Source organism: Hemicordylus capensis, chromosome 3, assembly GCF_027244095.1.
Source record: "Hemicordylus capensis ecotype Gifberg chromosome 3, rHemCap1.1.pri, whole genome shotgun sequence".
Taxonomy (NCBI): domain Eukaryota; kingdom Metazoa; phylum Chordata; class Lepidosauria; order Squamata; family Cordylidae; genus Hemicordylus; species Hemicordylus capensis.
Window position 1 is genome coordinate 37,660,991 of NC_069659.1, and position 19,914 is coordinate 37,680,904.

Genomic DNA, 19,914 nt, shown 5'->3' on the forward strand with positions numbered 1-19,914 from the left:
TCAATGTGAAGCTATACATTTGCTGACACCTCCATTCTTCTTTATGGAGAAAAACCTTAAAGATGCGTAAACTTCAAAAATAACTTAAAAATCACCCCTTTACCCAATTCCTTTCAAGTATTTCTGATAGCTTCCTTGCCCACCCTAGGAACTACCAGCCACCACACTGCACTCTATGACACCCCTTTCCCCCCGACGTGAAGCTATACATTTGCTGCAATCCTAATTATTCTCTATGAGGAATTCAAAAATACTTTAACAATTCACCAATAATCAGAGGAGTGTCCAATTGCCTTGGGATTTTTTTGGGTGATAGGCACCCCTGTCTGTCTACCACCCACCCTGCTTTTGTGCACCTAGGTGCTCCACAATAGGGGATATGGACTGGTTCGGGTCCCATTATACTCTATGAGAAAAATAATTAAAAATATTTCAAATATTCATAAAAAATCATAGGGTGTCTGATTGCTTCAGGGTTTGCATGGTTGTTGGCACCCATGGGTGCTCCACAATAAGGAATAATGGCCTGGTTAGAGTCCCATTATATCCTATGAGAAAAAAATAAAAATAATTTCCAAAAATTCATTAAAAATTGTACGAGTGTCCAATTGCTTTGGGGTTTGGGTGACAGGTACCCCTGGGTGCCAGCTACCATCCTACCAATTTTTGGGCATCCAAACTGGTCCAAACCGGTTCGGATTCGAACCGAACCAGGGGGTGGTTCGAACAAAACCAAAACCAAACCACCCCCTCCTGGTTCAGACCCGGTTCGGATCTGATCCGAACCGGGCAAACCAGTTTTGTGCACATCCCTAGTTAAGCCCAGACACATTCTAAGATTGTCTCACCCAGGACAAATTAAAACAGAAGCTCCACTATTAAATGCCCCCCCCCGCCATATAGAAATATCTAGGCCAAGAGACCTGGCCCTCGCCATCCCCCGAAGTGGCTCCCCCAAAGGGACAACCCTCTGTAGCTGGTAGAGGCATCCCTCATCATTACTTGCTGTTTCGTTACATGCGGCAGTAGGCAAGGAATGGAACCCCCGCGAGTAACAAGGTTTGCCTTTACTTACAAACACCTTGCTACTTGTGAGTAGCCTAGTTTAAATTGATACTAGAAACATTGCAACTTCACTTTGATTAAGCATTGCATGTTAGCCAGTAGCTAGCTTGTGAAGACTTGATTGTGGGAGGTGAGATATAGATATTCTAAAAACAGTGACTTGACTTAAGGATCAAGAAACACCAAATACAACTTCAAATGCAACTGCTCAAGCTATGTATGCTTGAACTCAATTGTCATCTCATTCACTTCCCATACATCCTCTTTCTTTTGGAGTTCCACAAGTGCAGAAAAGTACAAAAGACTTCCAAAGTAGCTGGTAGAGGCATCCCTAATCTCTCCCCTGCTATGAGATAAGCAGAAACAAGATCACTACTTTCCATTGTTCTTGTACTACAGTGGCAAGTTTTATTTATTTGGCAAGTCTAACATTCTCTTCTTTTCTTTCAGAGATTTTGAATCATGCCGTTAGTCAAAAGGAACATTGAACCTCGGCACCTTTGCCGAGGAGCTCTGCCTGAGGGAATTACTAGTGAATTAGAATGTGTGACCAATAGTACTCTTGCTGCTATTATACGCCAGCTGAGCAGCCTAAGTAAGTCACTACTTGGTTATGAACAGCCTTTTCTTCTTCTTCTTTAAAAAAAAAATCTATGGGAAAGCCTTGGCCATTTAAAAAAATTATCTTGGCTGGACTATGGGCTTTGACTATGGGTTCTGAAAAACGGAGAAGACACTCTAATTTTTTGGTTGGGTGACTTAAAACAGCTGTGTCCACGCTATTCCCAGCTACTTATTTCCTCAGGCTTTGCTGGAGAAGTGGAGCTACTCTGCCTGTGTAGAGATGGGTTTGTTTGTGCACCAATTGAGCAGCCTTCAGTCAAATTGCAGAATAAATGTGGTAGTTCATTTTAATTTGCTTGACAGTCTGCATACAGCATCAGCACTATAGTGAGCATATTTTTTTCCACCGTAATCGGAACCCATCCTGTAGTTGTGTTTCAGTGGGGGCCAGGAGTGCTCTCCCCTCTGTAGCCAGCAATGGGATCAGTGCCCTAAATTCCCTGGCAATGAACCCCCTGAGCCACTCGGCCCCCGTCCTCCGAGAAGGGAGGATCCACCGTGCTCTGCCCGTTCCCGGAGTTACTCACGAGTAAAGTAGAGGAGTTGTTGTCCCTGATGTCCTCCAGTTGCTCCTCTGTGGCGGCCTCAGTGGCGGGTATTGTGGTGGGTAAGGGAAGGACCACATTGCCCCCATTCCCCACAGGCATGGCACTCACAGAGTTCACGGGCGGCAAGATGGTGCCTGTCGCCACTTCGGCCACATGTCCTGCTTGTGTGCTCCTCACCGTGGCAGCCACATTTTCTCCTTGGCTTCCTTGGTGGCCCAGTAATCATGGGGACGGGATCCGGTGAGGCTGCTGCTGCTGGCAGACCACCTGGAGCAGCAAGCACTCGCTGAGCCATGAGACCAGCAGCTTGAGCATCCTCCGACGGCTCCCGGAAGTGCAGGGCTTCTCTTTTTTCTTTGATTTTTTGGGGGTTTTGTGCAGCACGGCTCTAGCCCCCTTAAAGGTGGCAATCTTAGCCTCATCTGGGGAGTGGGCTTCAGCCCGTTGCTCCCCCTCCGACAACAAGCAAGCTGGCTACATCAGGGCTCCTGCGGCGTGGGTGTGCTCCATGTGCAACCGAGAGAGGAAGCGGAGGAGCAGGGGAAAATAATTGAGAGTGGAGGAGCAGGAAAAGGTAGTTGAGAGACTGAGGTGGGAGGGTGGAAGAGGAAGCCCAGAGATAAAGAAATACCTGAAAATAGGGGTGCAAGGCAAAGGTGGTAAAGATTTTGGGAAAATGCTAGAGGAGCTCTCTCTGTTTGCTGCTGATCCTGAGGTGACAGGAAAAGGAACTGAGGATCTGGGAGCTGCCTAGTCACACAGGAAATCTTGGCTGTTGAAACTTCCTGTTGATCCTAGAGGCATGTGGGAAATATCCTTAACTACAGGATGGGCTCCAGTTACAGTGAAAAAGGACCCTTCCAATGTTCCTTTCTCAAAGAAACATCGTACTACTTAAAAAATGTCTTAAGGAGATGTCTTCCCCTTTCTCTACAGGCAAGCATGCTGAAGACATATTTGGTGAGCTGTTTAATGAGGCCAACAACTTCTACATACGAGCAAATTCCCTTCAAGACAGAATTGACCGGCTTGCTGTCAAAGTTACCCAGCTGGATTCAACTGTGGAAGAAGGTAAGTAATTGCATTTGAGCATTGGGCCAGAAGTGATATTGATGAGCACAGTAATTAATTGCTCAGCAAGCACACTACTTTTTTTCTCTGGAGTTGGTATTGAGTGATATTTCATCTTGCTGTTTCTTAAAAGTAGTTGCTTTGGGAAAAGGCCTTTTTGTGGGTGGGGGTGAGGAGGAAGGGCCAGGAGGAGGAGAAGCAAAAATGTGGAAAATATTTTAGAACTGTTTAATATTTCTAGCTAGGAGGAAGCCAGGCGTGCATGCTCTTGCTTCTCTTTACAGGATACTTTTATGTTTAATTGGCTTTGCTGTTTTGGATATGTGTCATCCATTATTAGTGTAATCTGTTGTAGATTGATGTGGATGTAGCACACTAAGATTGCCAGTATCTGTTGGGCCACAGTGGGTACAGGTTCTGGGGAAGGCAGGTGGTTTGCAGGGGGGCAGAGGCAGGTACAGGTAGATCAGGCAGGCCGTTCTGTTCTCAAAGCTGGCAGTTGGGTAGGAGGTAAGAAGTGAGCCTAGCAACTCCTAGAGAGACTAGTTGCTCAGCCTAAGGAGCCAAACTTGAAGCAAGTTATATTTTATTTCATTATTTTATTATTATTTTAGTCTAAATTTGCTAAATAAATAAATACATCATTTACACCATGCCTTTAAATATACTTGTTTTGCCAAGGCAGCGTAAAGAACAAAAATGCAACACATTCAACAATAAAACAGTATATAAAATCAGCAAAGTTTCAGACAGTTAAAAACAAATTGGCATAACAGTCTAATTTAAGACCCAGCACTAATGGAATCCATCGTAATGACTTGCAGAATAAAGGAAAGTTCTCAAAACATAGCATGTGGAGAAAGTGGGCTTGGAGGATTTCCTCAGGGCCAGCTAGGTTCCTATGGCTTCTCCAGCTTTCCTGACCTGGCTGGGATGATAAACAGCAGCATCTTCTCTGTCCATCACTTGGGTTGTGCTGCAGCATCCTGAAGATAAACCCTTAGAGCTGCCTTAGTGGTGTAAGGAATGGGGGGTCTATCCTGGGTCTATCCATGATTTACCAAGTAAGCTCATTGCCCATTCCTCCCTAAAATAATGATCTTTGAGTAAGAAATGACTGATATTTCACTGGAAGCCTTCTTGAAAATCTAGCTAAAATAATTATATTTATCTATAGCTAAGGAACAGAGTAATTCTTAGAAGCAAAATATAGTTATAATTGTGAATTCATGAGTCCTGAATCCCTCTGATCTCAGTTGTAAGTTGTTACTGTGACATAATACTCTGCTTGGTTTAAAATGCAACATACATCTGCCTTTCACCAGAATTCATGTAAATTAGTGAAGCCATTTTTAAACAAATGCATTAGACTCTAGAATTTCAGTTAGATTCAAATTGGTATTTGTCAGGTTTAACAGCTTGCCTCTAGCCCCCAGGTGGTGGTTCCAGGCTCCTTCAGAAGGGTGTGGAAGGGGTTAAATCACCCCTTTCCTCCTCCATTGGCTAGGGAGTGTAAACATCTGGCTTCTCACCAGGACATCCAGATTCTGACATCGCTTGTCTCCACTGACCTCCATCAGTGATGCGGGCCCATCTAAATAGTCTGGCACATTCAGGACACTCCCTTCGGTCCCACCCCATTCCTTGCTCCATCCTCACTCCACACTCCCTACCACCACCCCAGTCTGCTGCTTCCCTGGTGGCCTGTGCGGCTCCTCCCTGGAGTCTACCTCCCTCACTCCTGCCCAGTGACTCCACACTGTTTTGCTGCCAGTTTGGGGGCCGTTCCATCTTCAGAGAGGGGAGCCCTCTCTGCTTGGCCCAGCTAGAATGCTGCACATCAAGACAGACCCACCAGGCCATCCCTTGCCAGCAACTGGGCTCTCCCCAATGTCATTGTCGGGTGTTTGAGGAAGCTTGGTGGCTGGCCTCAGGTGCTTGCCTTCTGGTCCGGAGGAAAGGGGAACCCTGCAACCTTCTGGTGAGTTGAGTGCCAGACAGTATTTTAAAACCTATGAATTCTCTTCACCTTTAAAAAAAAGATTAAATGGTGTATATATTTGGTTTTAGAAGTGAAATTTGGTAAGTGCGGCTCTATCTTTATTATTGTGTCTATACTGAATTGTACTTTTCTCCAACAGTGTCACTACAGGATATCAACATGAAAAAAGCATTCAAAAGTTCCACAGTACAGGACCAGCAGGTTGTTTCCAAGAGCAGCATTCCCAACCCTGTGGCTGATATTTATAATCGGAGTGACAAGCCACCTCCATTGAATATTCTTACTTCATATAGGTATGGTAACTTGAAATGGTAAACTGGCTTGCTCTAATGGTTTTTTGTCGAGTACTAGCATTTGTTCTTACTCTTGAATATGATAATGCAGAAGACGACTAATAATAAGAGCTATCGGGCTGAATTTAAATAGTGCAGTAAATTCTGAATTTCAGTTCTGTTGCTTTTTATTGTCCAGCATTAAGGGCAACTTTGTGCAACTGAAGTAAGAGTCAGCATATTTGTAGGTAACAACACATCCAGGACAGGCTCATGATGTTCCAGTTCAGTTCCTGTCACTGGGTAATTAGCTGGGACAGTGGCCCATGATGACTGATAGGGTAGTTGATTATGATAACTCTCACATTGAGGTTATCTGTAATAATCATTATTAAGTGAATAGATTGGTCCAGTTAAATTATGTGGCTTGCTTCTTGAAAACTTGGCATTATATGGATACAGACTGATGTCCTGACTAATGGAGAGAGAGAGTGTGTGTGTAAGGATGCTCTGTAGGGATACACTGGGAGGCCATGTGCAGGCCGCCAGGCCCCCTCTTAATGCGCTGTTGCATCCGAGGTCTAAGACTTCGGAGCACTGCCTGTGCTCTGGAAGCCCTCTGTAAGATTGCAAACACATTGCTGGCCCAAGTGAAATGTTTCTAGTGTTACCGACTACTTCTAGAGCATGGGCAATATTCAGAAGTCTTAGCCCCAGTGCAACAGCATGCATGTAGGAGGGCTGGGGTGGGGGGTTGCACCCCCAGCACATCCCTGCGGACCTCTCTACACATGCACTTCGTTAGATGCAAATTTTAAAGTGTTGCTCCTAGTTCCTGCCTCAAGGTCCCATTCAAAACTGCTTTCCCCCCAGATGATGTCTTGGGATAAGTTAGTGGAGCTGCTGATGAATGCTACCCTTCTGGGTTTGGTTGCAGGAAAGCAATCTTCTTGTTAAAAACCAGCTCTCTTCCCTGTGATAATATGAACAAATGCCCTGAGGAGCACTGAGTTTTAAGAACATAAGAATAGCCCTGCTGGATCAGGCCCAAGGCCCATCTAGTCCAGTATCCTGTTTCACACAGTGGCCCACCAGATGCCATTGGAAGCCTACAGGTAGGAGGAACATAGGAAGCTGCCACGTTCTGAGTCAGATCATAGGTCCATCTTGCTCAGTATTGTCGACCCAGACTGGCAGTGGCTTCTCTAAGGTTGCAGGCAGGAGTCTCTCCCTCAACTCTATCTTGGAGATGCCAGGGAGGGAACTTCGAACCTAGATGCTCTTCTCAGAGTGGCTCCATCCCCTAAGGGGAATATCTTACAGTGCTCACATTTCTAGTCTCCCTTTCATATGCAACCAGGGCAGACCCTGCTTAGCTAAGGGGACAAGTCATGCTCACTACCACAAGACCTCTCTCCTGCTGTTACTCCCCTGCAACTGGTACTCAGAGGCATCCTGCCTTTGAGGCTGGAGGTGGAGTAGCCTTTGCTAGACCTCTCCTCCATGAAGTTGTCCAAACCCCCCTTAAAGCCATCCAGGTTGTTGGCTGTCACCACATCTTGTGGCAGAGAATTCCACAAGTTGATTATGCGTTGTGTGAAAAAGTACCTCCATCTGTTGGTCCTAAGTTTCCTGGCAATCAATTTCATGAGATAACCTCTGGTTCTAGTGTTATGTGAGAGGGAGAAGAATTTCTCTCTCTCCACTTTCTCCACACCATGCATGATTTTATAGACCTCTATCATGTCCCCCCGCAGTTGTCGGTTTTTTTCTAAACTATATAGCCCCAGGTGTTGTAGCCTTGCCTCGTAAGAAAGGTGCTCTAGGCCCTTTCATCCCAATGTGCATCACTTTGTTCCTCAGCAAGCACTCCAATAAGTTACGTGAAGCCACAGATGAAATCACGATGCATCAGCTGGTGAGGAAGTCCTTGGCCTTCCGCTTGAAGTGCAGCTCATGCTAGACTATAGCTTGGGTGGGCTATAATAGAGCAACACTTTGGTCTCAGGTTCCATCCCCAGCATCTCTGGCAAGGGCTGGGAAACACTCCTGCCAGAAACCTTGGAGAGCTGCTGGTGCTGGTCAGTGCAATCAGCACTGGGCTGGACGGATTAATGGTTAGTCCAGTATGGACAATATTCCTACGCTAACTTCATATATTCAGTCAGTAGATCTGCTTCATGGTTCATTGGGAGTCGATCTCTTGGCTAGAAATGGCTTCATCTATAATGGCAGGTTGGACCCCTTCCTGCTAACACATCTACATGTAGACCAGGCTGCTTCTAGGATCACTAAGTTTAATGTGTTGTTTTTTAAACAAATGGTTCCTATTTCTCCAATACTCTGTTTTTGTTCACAGAGATGATAAAAAAGATGGATTAAAGTTCTATACTGATCCCTCTTATTTTTTTGACCTCTGGAAAGAAAAAATGTTACAGGATACAGAAGACAAACGAAAGGAGAAAAGACGGCAAAAGGTAAACAGGCAATTTATTGAAAGAAGGTTTATATGGCTTATTAGTCATGTTTTGGCATAAATGGCTCATAGTTTATAACATTTTCTTCCCTACATAGGAGTGGCTGTAAAAGTAACTATAGGTTGGTACTATATTGCAGTTATCTTTTTACCTCTTAACCTTACATTCTGATCTGCATTTTTTGGAAAAAAATAATGTTATGGATGCCAGCTAAACAAGCTACTAGCTTCAGAAAATTAAATGCTTGTTTGAAAAAGAGTTTGAATTATAAAAAAATTTCATTGACGTTATTTGGCTTTAGAGGGTTTTTCTTCAGTAAATTGCTTCCACCATAAAATGCAACTAGCAGAATTTATTTTTCTTGCTTTGAGAATATAGTAATTTTGTAGCTGAGTTTGTGAATTGTCAGCATATCTGTGTCATGGATGAGCCTTTATAATGGACCACAGTATAGGGATGATGATGTTTGCTGTCTTGCGAATGCATAGAAGTTCATGGAGGAGAATCACTTGATTTCACCGTATTCTGACATAAAGTTAAGTAATGCACTTCCGGCATTTGTTTCTATATTGGATGAACTAGTATTTTTGGAAGCATGTTGTGGGTGCGGCTAGACTGGATCTCCCAAGACAACTTGCAGATTGAAGCTCCTGGGCATTGTACAGAAATAAACAGGAGCAAGATTACATGAAGAAGCTCTAGTGTGTACATGAAAGACAATAGGCCTGTTTCTCCTCATTCCTTTTTATGGCCTCCTTGGATCCAGGAGTCCCAAGGAAAGAGTTATTAACACCACACATACTCCCAGTGATAGGGGTGATGTGTTTGTGCAGGATAATGACTGAACCATTGCCCTGAGTGCTGAGAAGAAGCAAGAGTTGCATGGTGAAGGGGAGTCAGAAGTTGTAGGAGAGAAGGATGTGGGGATCAATGGTACTGGGGGTGGGAGAATATGTCAGGTTGTGGCTCATGGTCCCAGGAAACTTTTAGGCCTCTTGCATGTTAAATGCCCCCCCAACTTTTGAACTTATGAAATTTTTAATTTGAATAATATTGCCTAGAAATGTTGGTCATTTAAACCATACTAGCTTAACCTGTGCAGAGCATCTGCATGCTAGTAACTGATTGCTCCCCTCACCCCCTGCCACAGCCTCCCTCACCTCAAGAGATCTCTCCACACTCACTGCACTCCTGCTCCTCCTCCATCCGGTTGCTTCCATCCCCCTCGCCCCTCTTGGTTGCGGCTGCAGTGTTGCTGGCACCTATTGGCCAAGTTGCAGCCTCCTTTCCCCAGAGACCTCCTCACCTGAGCCCCGCTCCTGCTCCTCCCTACAAGAACAGCAGCAGTTGACCAGGCCCTTCCTTGCTGCAGCCACCACCATGGCCGCTCGTTCTCCTCAGGGTGCTGACAGCCTGGGGCCATCCCTTGTTTTCCTGCCTCCTTCCAAATAGTCTTGGTAGCCCCAAACAGCAGCAGTGGCTGACTGGGCCCTTCCTTGCTGCTGCCGCCGCCGTGGCCAATTGTTCCCCTCAGGCCACTGACAGGCTCGGGCCTGTCCCTCGCCCTTCCTTCTTTCTCTCTTCCCCTCCCTTCTTTTTCTCTCTTTCGCTTTCCTCCACTTGCTCTTCCCCCCTCCCCCTTCCTGAGTTAACAGATCTTGTTTCGTCATTTAATTCACACAGCGGCAGTCTCCTTCACTTGAATGGGCTCTTTCCTCCCTCACAACCTCTCTCTTCACATACCCCTGCCCACTAACTAACTAACACACACTCTCTCTCTATATATATGTGTGTGTGTGTGTGTGTGTGTGTGTGTGTGTGTGTGTGTATATATATATATATATATATATATATATATATATATATATATACTCTTCTTCTCTACAATCAAGAACACCTCCCGACCAGTAACAGTTGCATTCCAACTGTCCTTAACCATCACAGGCTTCCTCACGAGAGCTGCCACACATGAGATTAGCCATGGGTACTTCTTAGAGAATTATATATATATAGATGAACTAGTTACTGTACCTTAACCTGCATTTGTGAACAAGTGAGCTCTTACAGGGTTTCAAGTTGCTTTCAGTAGCAGTCTGAGCCATCCTCCTGGATGTGTGCCCTTTCCTGCAATAAAGTATGGTGCCATATATAGTGGTGATTCTCTTATGCTTACGACTATCCCGGTCCAACCTCAGCACAACACGCCTCCAGTGGCTCTTGCTGGTGTCTACCTTTTTTAGATTTTGAACCCTTTTGGGACAGGAGGGAGACATACATACATACATATACTATATATATATATATATATATATATATATATATATATATATATATATGTTTGTTTGTTAGTTTATATATTTATTATTTTTCTACATAAACTGCTTTGAGAACTTTCATTGAAAACCAATATATGGTAGTAGTGCCTGTGGTATGTCAAACTTAGCAACAGAAAGAATGCTCTCACTCCAACTCCCCCCATTTTTCTTTCAACACAGTGACTCACTTTTACTATTATTATTTTTTTAGTAAATAGCAGCTTAGATGCTCTACAATGGCAGTTTCTAAAACTTTTCCTCACAAACATATGACTTTCAGAGAGTATTCCCTAAACAAGCAGCATGGCTAGCAGGTCATAAAATTCTGTATCTCCAGAATATTAATAGGGTAGCTAAAGTGTCTTTCAGTTGAAACATCCATAAAGTTCTTCAAAATTTCCCTCATTTGTACAATGAGACAGACTTGCATTACACTAGCTTTAACATTCTCAGGCACTGTTTGAGAATTATAAGAATTTAGAGAGTAGTTTGCAGGTTTTGTAGGACAGGGAATTCTTAGGAAAATGGGAATGTTCTGAAGTTCCTTTGTGACCTCTGAAGCTTATTTTCCATCAGGTGTCTGCCTGGTGTGTTTCCCAGTAGTTCTTACTTGATTTTTTTTTTAAAAAAAGATTTGATTATTATTAATAATAACCAACAACAACTTTCTAAGGCTGCCTCATAACAAATTGTACTCTAGGCAGCTCGCAAGACAATAAATTAGTAAAATAAAACTTACAATTAAAAACATAACAAAAATGAAAACTACCAACAAATATAACTAAAAGACAAAAGCATTTAAAAACATGCATTTTAAAAGCCTGGGTAACAAAAAGATCTTTACCTGGTGTCTATACATGTTGCCACCACCAAAAAGACACTCTCTCTAGTAGCCACCAACCTCACCTTGTTTGTCAGGGGTGCTCAGAACAAGGCCGTTGAAGAAGATCTTAAGGTCTGGGTAGAGACATGGGGGGCAAGGTGCTTTTTCAGGTACCCTAGTCCCAAGGCATTAAGGCAATGATCTTCACTGTGTGACCCCTGAATTGCCTCTATCCCTCCCCACCGAAGGGACACATGCACTGTCCCACATCTTCTGCCATGTCTTCTGAGTAGTGGCAGGAAGTAGGAAAGACAAGAAGGTGCTTGACCAGCACCTTTAGTAAGCACCCTTGCCACTGGGGTGTGTGCCACTGAGCCAACCTTAGGCCCGCAGAAGAAGGCATGAGGGGCACACCAGCAGCTAGAGGAGTGTTCACTAGTGGCCCCTGTTGCCTAAACAGTGAAGATCACGGCATTAAGGATTTTAAAGGTTAAAAGCAGCTCTTTGGATTGGGCCCAGAAATGGACTGGGAGCTGGTGCAACTCATGAAGCACTGACATATGAGCAAAACACTCAGTCCCAGTTAATAATCTTGTGGACCTGTTTTGGACCAACTGTAGTTTCTGAACCGTTTTTAAGGTGGGCCCACATACAACACACTGCAGTAATCTCAGCGTTGAGGTTACCAGCGCACGAGTAGCTGTAGTCAAGCTATCTCCATCCAGGTAAGGTTACAGCTGTTGTATCGGCTGAAGTAGACACTCAGAGCCATAGAGGCCACTTGAGCCTCTAGTGAGGATGTTGGATCAGTGAGCACCCTCACACTGCGAACTCAGTCCTTTACGGGGAGTGCAATGCCACGGAGAACAGACTGAACATCACTCATGTTCACATATACACGCATACGCACACACACACCAAGATTTCCAACTTTGTTGTGTATTACATAACTAAACATTATTTCTGTATTGGACCAATATTGGACCTCTGAAAAGTATAAGCATGCATATGTATTCAGTACTTGGTTTGGGCCCCTTTTGCAGCAATTACTGCCTCAATGCGGCGTGGCATGGATGCTATCAGCCTGTGGCACTGATGAGGTGTTATGGAAGACCAGGATGCTTCATTAGCGGCTCTTCTGCATTGTTTGGTCTCATGTCTCTCATCCTTCTCTTGGCAATGCCCCATAGATTCTCTATGGGGTCAGGTCAGGTGAGTTTGCTGGCCAGTCAAGCACAGTACACTGTATACTTTTCAGAGGTCCGATATTGTTCTATTCTACAATCCTTGTCTTCTTGGTTCCATGTAATATTCTAATTTTCTGGGATTGTGGATTTGGGGTTTTCATGAGCTGTATGCCATGATCATCACAATTATAACAAATTAAGGCTTGACTTATCTCGCTTTGCATGTAATGCATCTGTCTCATATATCAGTTTCACCTTTTAATTTGCATTACTGAAATTAATGGACTTTTGCACGATATTCTAATTTTCCGAGTTTCACCTGTATGTTAAAGGGGAAAAGATCTATTTATAAATAAGCTGGTCTCAGAGCCTGATTAAGAAGCAACTCTGCAACATTTACCATTAACCATGGTTAATACTACTACTACTACTACTAATAATAATTTATTTTATTTAAATTGGCGATATTTCTATATTGCCCTTTCAAAAATGGCTGAGGGCAGTTTACACAGAGAAATAAAAAAATAAACAAGATGGCTCCCTGTCTCCAAAGGGCTCACAATCTAAAAAGAAACACCAGCAACAGTCACTGGAGGTACTGTGCTGTGGGTGGATAAGGCCAGTTACTCTCCCCCTCCTAAATAAAGAGAATCACCATGGTAAAAGATGCCTCTTTGCCCAGTTAGCAGGTGCCAGCAATAACATGTAACCTTAGAGGGCAAAGGGTTGGAAAGGGAGCACGTCTTGAGGCTTGCTTCCAAAGTTTTGTTAAAAGCATTCTTAATATTACATCTGCACTGCTGTTTGGTTGTCCTAAGCAAGACCCTATTTCTTATCCTCGGCCCCGTATCTCTAGCCTGCAGCTAATAGTGCTGTCATATTGTACAGAGTTGCTGTAGCGCAGGGGGCAGGCAATGTGTGGCTCTCCAGATGTGGCTGAACTACAACTCCCTTCTCTGGATGTAATAACATATGGTTGGGGGTGATGGGAGTTGCCATTCAGGAACATCTGGAGAGCCACACATTGCCTGCCCCCTGCTGTAGAGATATGTATTGTGAGCTGGCAAGCTTAAGTCACCTGTGGAAAAACAGGTGTCTCGCACCATCACTTTTTGGCTTGAGCCCATAAGAGATGAGCAAAGGCATTGCTAAGGTGTGCCTCTAGACACCATGCACACAGACATTCCTAAACGATACCATGGTCAGTGGTATCAAAGGCTGTTGAGAAGTCTAGAACAGTTAAGTCACATTCCTCGCTTGGCATAGATGGCATAGGAGATCTACCACAGTGATGAAGGAGCTTTTTGGTCATGAAACTAGACTATTAGTCTAGATAGTCTGCATCATTCAAGAATGCCTGGAGTCAGTACTTTTGTGCAGGAAAAGAAGCTGAAGAAATATGTTTAATCTTTCTTAGTAATTGCATGACTAAAGGATACATTCTAATGGTTTCATGGTAAAATATGTACTGTCACTGGGTTTATTAAAAGACAATGCACATAAACTTTCCCAAAGGCAATTGTTTTGTCATAGTTATGCAGGATCTGTGTTTAGGAGTCATTTTAGAATGTGGACCATCCTTTCTCTTGAGTGCATGGCAAAGCTAATTTGGTCATGTGTTGATAGAACTCATTCTATCAGCACATAGGTAAATTGTGAACTCATTCATAAACAGTTACCTTAGAAGACTGCTGTATAACAAGTGTGATGCAGCTTTCAGCTATAAGGTGACTGCTTGAAAGTGAGTGTATTTCCAGAGGTACGTATTTGAGCAGTGGGTCCCCTGTTGAAGCACATTTGCTGTATTTTGTACAGTCTTTTCCTGGAATTAGAATGGAGGGCAGGGTACAGGGCTGACTGTCTGACCCTTGTGACAAATCACAAATCCACTTATCCACCCCACCCCAGTCATCTCTTGGAAAAATTTCTTGGGTGTAAAAAGCCAAAAAGAAAGCACTGAACTCTCAAAGTGCTTGAAAAATCCAGGAAAGAGATGGACGGTCTGCCTGAAGTACAGGCAGGGGAGCAGAAGAGGAAATTGGAGTTGGTTTTGGAGCGAATATGTGTGATGATTGAACAGTTAAGCTGAAAGGAAACCAAGCAGGAAAAAATGGCAGCAACCCTTGTTTGTTAGGTACTTCGGTACCCTCCTTGGTTTTGGAGTGGGGAAATATTTGTGCTACTTGCTGAAATGTGTTATGAACAATTCTGATTTGATTGTTTGACTGTGAGATTGTCACAATTGTGCTGATGTTTAATTACCATTTAATTACTATTCGATTGTGATAAAGCAAGATTTGGAAACTTTAAAATGAGCAGCAATCTTACTGTGGAAAAACAGTGATAGGTAAATATAATTTGTATGTTCACTATAAATGATTTACAACACAGCTGATATCTGCCAGATAAATAACCTTCTAGGAGCTCCTTAGGATATGTTAATACTTAGTCCACTCATTATAATTTTGCTTGGCTTACCAGCATATCTACTTATTTTCATACTCTTAACGCATTTGACTTACTCTCTTCCCTTCCTTTTCTCTCTCCTGCATGCTCTCTCTCTCTTTCTCTCTCTTTGTATAACATTAGGAGCAAAAACGTATAGATGGCACAACCCGTGAGGTGAAAAAAGTTAGAAAAGCAAGGAACAGGCGCCAGGAGTGGAATATGATGGCATATGACAAAGAGCTTAGACCAGACAACAGGTTGTCTCAAAATGTATACCACGGAGCATCATCCGAGGGATCTCTGTCCCCTGATACTAGGTGTGTTTACAACAAGCTGCTTTGTTGTATTATGTTTTTAGATATGCTTAGATGTATTACAGATTAGGAATGTAGCTGTAACATTCAACAAAATACTCCCTGAAAGTTTCAAAGTGCATTTTCAAATGCATTTAAAAGGCCCATGTGTCACTATCAACTTGCTATACATCTTCTTTGCATGTTTGTTGTTGACTGTGTTTCTTTTCTAGGTTATATGTGGCATTATACTATGCCAATTTACTACACATGCTTTCCTGTGGTAAACAATTACAGATCATTCTAGGACAGAGCTTTCGTGAGAGAGATTCAAAAACTTGGTTTTAAAAATTCTTTTTAAAAGAAGTAACAGCTTAAACACTCAAGGAGAGAGTTATTAGTAGCCTGCTCTGAATAGTGAGCAGCTCCCTTTTAAAATCAGCATTCAGTTTGCATTCAGATGGGAGCTGCAGAACCGAACACACTGTTTTGGTTTAAAACAAATGGGTTTGAACAAAATCTTCCCAATGTACACAGCAGTAATTGCCAATGGTATTCTTCCCCTCTGTGTTCTGCTGCTTTTGAGCTAAGTGGGAGGTCTGCATGTACAGGACAAGCAGCATGTTCAAGTTGATTGGTGAAGCAGCCTCAAAGAGAGAGTTTGTGTGTTCAGATTTGTTTTGCAAGTTAATTTAATTGGAAGAAAGGGGCAAGTGCAACAAATAGTTCAGCCTAGCATTACTTCATGATTCCACTAACCTCCCTTACAGCTTGCTTTTGCCTTCTTCTAGCTATTTTAAAGTCACTACAGCAAAATGGAATTGATATTTTCAGGTCTAGAAGGATCCAAGAGCTGACTTTCATGAAAGCCAAGTTTAATACAGAACTATTGCTATCTACTATTTCTAATTTTCTTAATTCATGGTGATGTTTTGTCTATACTAGGAAAGTATTCTCTGATATTTAGAAATCTATCTCTATATGTATATTGATATCCTGACCACATTGTGTGACATTTCCTTGGTAAAATTCTTATTGAACTTTATAGAAGGATAATATTTCTGCAGATGTAAATATTCCTGTCACATCAACAGCAAGCTCTCCTCTACAATTATGGGGTGGAGATCCCCTAACACTGCTAACTGGATTAATTCGCTTCTTTAGTTCCAGGATTATACTATATTTCTTGTTGGTGATTTGTATCCTTTTCTGCAGCATGGAAAGAGTCTTCCCAATTTATTCAAATTTTGTTGTGAATAAATGATAAGAGCACTGAAATGTCAAGTGGTGAATTAAAAACAAGCATACCTTGTTATCATTTTGATACTCTATTTTAAACACGTACAATAAATATTGATTAGAAAGCTTGTTTGTATCGCGTACCTGTTGGAATTGTGAAACTGTGGCTTTTCCAAACTGTAGACTCCCCATTACAATTCATTTATGCTGTGCCCATTGTGATCCAGAGAGAGAAACACAAGCTGAATCCAAGCCGGCACCAGCAAATTAATGTGAGGAAAGTCAGGACAAGAAGAGAAGAGTGGGAGAGAAGGAAAATGGGCATTGAGTTCATAAGTGATACAAAGAAACAAGAGCAGGCAGGAAGCACAAAAGAGGCCAAGATGCCCAAAGGGTTTGTCATTTTGTTTTATTCAAAGCTCTGGTGCTTTGTTGCTTGCCTAGCTTCCAGTCCGAATAAGATGATGAGCACCAATTTTACTGACATCCTCTTTTAACCAAATGACAGTATGGCGCCATTTTGTCTTACTAATGCAGCTTTTTGCAGCTCAGGGATGTGAAGAGATCGTCGGTTGGCCTTAATTGACAAGCACTACAGACTTTGCAGCTTTGTGTTCAGCTAATAGTTCTCTTTTCTGCGTCTCTAATCCAGTTGCTTATTTGCAGAAAACAAGCAACTTCCAAAAGATTAAAGTCTTGGAGTTAGTTTGTTTTGATAAAAGACAATCTGCCTCAGCAGCTTGGCTTTCATCTTTTGCTTCCCTTGTTAATATTGCTTGTCTGCTATTTTCCCCATAGGACTAATATCCCATAGTACGGGAGAAAATAGATAGCCTGTAACTTTATCTATATAAAAGGAAAATCTATCTGTCTGAAAATTTAGGTCCTCTGAATGTGTGCTACAGTTGGCTGTTAACATTAGTAACTGTGACTGCCATGTTTGTGATCCGCTGGGGATTTTTAAATTAGAAGTCTTTCACAAAGAAAGTGCTTCCTAAGAAATGTTGTAATGTGAATGCCTCTTACATTCCCTACTAATATTTCATTCTTTCTTATCCCCCTTGTATTCTAGATCCCATGCCTCAGACATTACCAGCTACTCATATCCTGCTACTCCAAATCATTCCCTCCACCAGCAACCAGTGATGCCTTCATACGGAGCAGGAGATGGACCTCCATACATCCTTGCAAATCAGGGCCCTGAACAAGAATATAGGCCACCTTCGACAACAATGCGGCATGCTACTTTAAACAGGCCCCAGCAACCGCCGCCACCCCCACCACAGGCCTTGGATGGACCACATGGCACTGTACAACTGGTACCAGCAGATTTTGGGTAAAACCCTTGTTTTAACAGCTTTGTTGTTTTGGCCCAGAAACCCGGATTTAAATAAACCATGGTCAGTGTTAAGGCTTGTTTGTTTACACAAAACTATTCCCCGAAAGTTGGTAAGGAGGTGGTACGTTTAAACTGCTTGAGGTGAAAGTAAATGTGTTAAATTGCATGCATTTCTCAGTTTCAGTGTTATCTCTCCAGTTTTTTGTGCATGATTAAATGAATGATGCAACTTGAAAAGTCTGTAGTATGTTCGTGTTCTAGCATAACCTGGAAAAAAAATCTAACTCGAACATGAAGAAAAGCAGTGCAATATAATTCAGTATTGTTTGTGCAAAAAACCAAACGGTGCATGTATTTAAAGGGTGCACACTGCAGACCTGTGAGCTGATACTTCAGTTAACAAATATTGTGTTCTATTTTGTGTGTAGGATGCTTGCAGCTCAGATGGTGGATTATTACAATCCTTCAGGACCCCCGCCGCCTCCCCCTCCACCCATGATTCCTTCTGCACAGACTGCTTTTGTTTGTCCTCTCCAAATCCCTGTGCTACCTTCCCATCCTGGACTAGTGACTGGATCTATGTATTCTGCTGCTCTTCATCCTCCTTCTACTGGGCTTGTTGTTACAGCTCCCCCTCCTCCAGGCCCGCCTCCTCCCCCTCCAGGCCCTCCTGCTGCAGGATCCTCTCTCTCCTCCTCTCCGATGCATGCTTCTGTAGTGGCTGAGACAAAACGACACGAGCCCACACAGTCACCTATCAGTGACGCTCGAAGCGATCTTCTGGCTGCTATTCGGATGGGTATGTGCATAATATTAAGAATTCTTAGACTGCTCATCGTGTTTCCAAGCAATCAGATTGTTTGGTGTTTTAAGCCGTGCATAATCCACATCATTAATCTTTAAGTAGGGTTTTCTTGGCTGAAAGCTAGGTAGTGGTGTTCCAGTCACTGCTGTTGGATTCACAGCTTTCTGTTCTTCTGACTTACAGTAAGTGATCTTTAGCTACAATATGGTGAGATCAACATGAGATTTGATCTCGTGAAAGAAGCCAGCACATTTGGTTCTTGGCCCACCGTGCAAATGGCAAATATATTTGGAAAAGCAAGTTACTCTGTGGTGAAAGAGAACCTTATTGGAATCTCTTACAAGACTAGGTTCATACAGGTTGCATCCTGGGGTGATGACAGAAACTACTTGCAAGGTGTAAGGCTTGCTAGGAAATAGTTACTTTTAAGTGCTGAATTTCCTCCGCAAGTAGGAGAGAATGCTTCAGTTTTTAATTTCAGTGTTGCTTGGAGCAAATATCTTGCCAGTAGAATAAACGTATGTCTAGACACACACGCACTAAACACACTAGACGGGAGGAGAGCTGGTCTTGTGGTAGCAAGCATAACTTGTCTACTTAGCTAAGCAGGGTCTGCCCCGGTTGCATATGAATAGGAGACTAGAAGTGTGACCACTGTAAGATATTCCCCTTAGGGGATTATTTTATTATTTATTATTATTTCGATTTCGTGTTTGCTAAACGGCCAAAGAGATATATTTGGCACATGAATGGGAATACAATTGAACAAGTTCAATCTTATAAATACTTAGGCGTTGTATTCCATTCATCTGGTTCCCGTATTGCGCATCAAAAACATATTATTCAGAGTGCCCAATTATCAATTAATCTAATCTAATCATTTTATTTCTCATGGGGAGCTTTGTACATCCCTGTTGCAATAAAATTACTATTGGCCAAAGTGTGTCCTCAGATAATGTATGGTGCACAATTGGGCCCATTTAGTAGTTTTGCTCCATTAGAAACACTTCAAACTAAGTTCATAAGAACTATATTACAGCTGCCGTGTTGTGTCCCAAATACTGTTATTAGAAGGGAGGTGGGTCTGGTTAGATTTGAATCATGCTATTGGTGATCTATCATACTTTACTGGTTAAAATTGGTTTTCACGAAAGTCGACTTAGTACATTTAATTTTGGAAGACTCCTTTAAATCCAAATGGAAATTGGCAATTACAGAAAAATTACTATTATACGGATTCTCTCATGATGATTTTATCAGATTAGGTTTCGATCAGGCCAGAAGAGAAATTGTGCAACCTATCCATGATGTGGAGTTGCAGATGGAACATGCAAAGTTACCGAGTAGCATTTACATAGGTAGTCAGTGCACCGAGCTCAAGCCTGCTACATATTTAAGTAGCATCT

General features: G+C 42.7%; 1 protein-coding gene and 1 long non-coding RNA gene across 12 annotated transcripts in view; one reads left to right on the forward strand and one right to left on the reverse strand.

Moving 5' to 3' along the window:
* The window catches only part of WASF3 (WASP family member 3), a 59,036-nt gene that overhangs the window by 32,790 nt on the left and 6,332 nt on the right, over nucleotides 1–19,914 (forward strand). For 8 of the 10 annotated variants that reach the window (XM_053306565.1, XM_053306566.1, XM_053306561.1 and 5 more), the window contains 7 exons: nucleotides 1,516–1,660; nucleotides 3,174–3,308; nucleotides 5,450–5,603; nucleotides 7,942–8,059; nucleotides 14,974–15,149; nucleotides 17,437–17,700; nucleotides 18,132–18,502. In XM_053306565.1, coding sequence (XP_053162540.1) covers nucleotides 1,528–1,660; nucleotides 3,174–3,308; nucleotides 5,450–5,603; nucleotides 7,942–8,059; nucleotides 14,974–15,149; nucleotides 17,437–17,700; nucleotides 18,132–18,502 — 1,351 coding nt within the window. In that variant the 5' untranslated portion in view covers nucleotides 1,516–1,527. Of the gene's footprint in view, nucleotides 1–1,515; nucleotides 1,661–3,173; nucleotides 3,309–5,449; nucleotides 5,604–7,941; nucleotides 8,060–14,973; nucleotides 15,150–16,591; nucleotides 16,759–17,436; nucleotides 17,701–18,131; nucleotides 18,503–19,914 lie in introns of all 10 variants that reach the window. The other 2 variants (XM_053306570.1, XM_053306571.1) reach the window with 2 other exon arrangements.
* LOC128349737 (uncharacterized) lies at nucleotides 8,056–9,683 on the reverse strand. 2 transcript variants are annotated; one of them, XR_008318963.1, is made up of 2 exons: nucleotides 9,366–9,683; nucleotides 8,056–8,709 (listed from the first exon to the last, which is right to left on the reverse strand). It is a non-coding gene; the product is annotated as an uncharacterized LOC128349737 (long non-coding RNA). The 2 variants fall into 2 exon arrangements; XR_008318962.1 differs by lacking the exon at nucleotides 9,366–9,683 and adding an exon at nucleotides 9,220–9,284.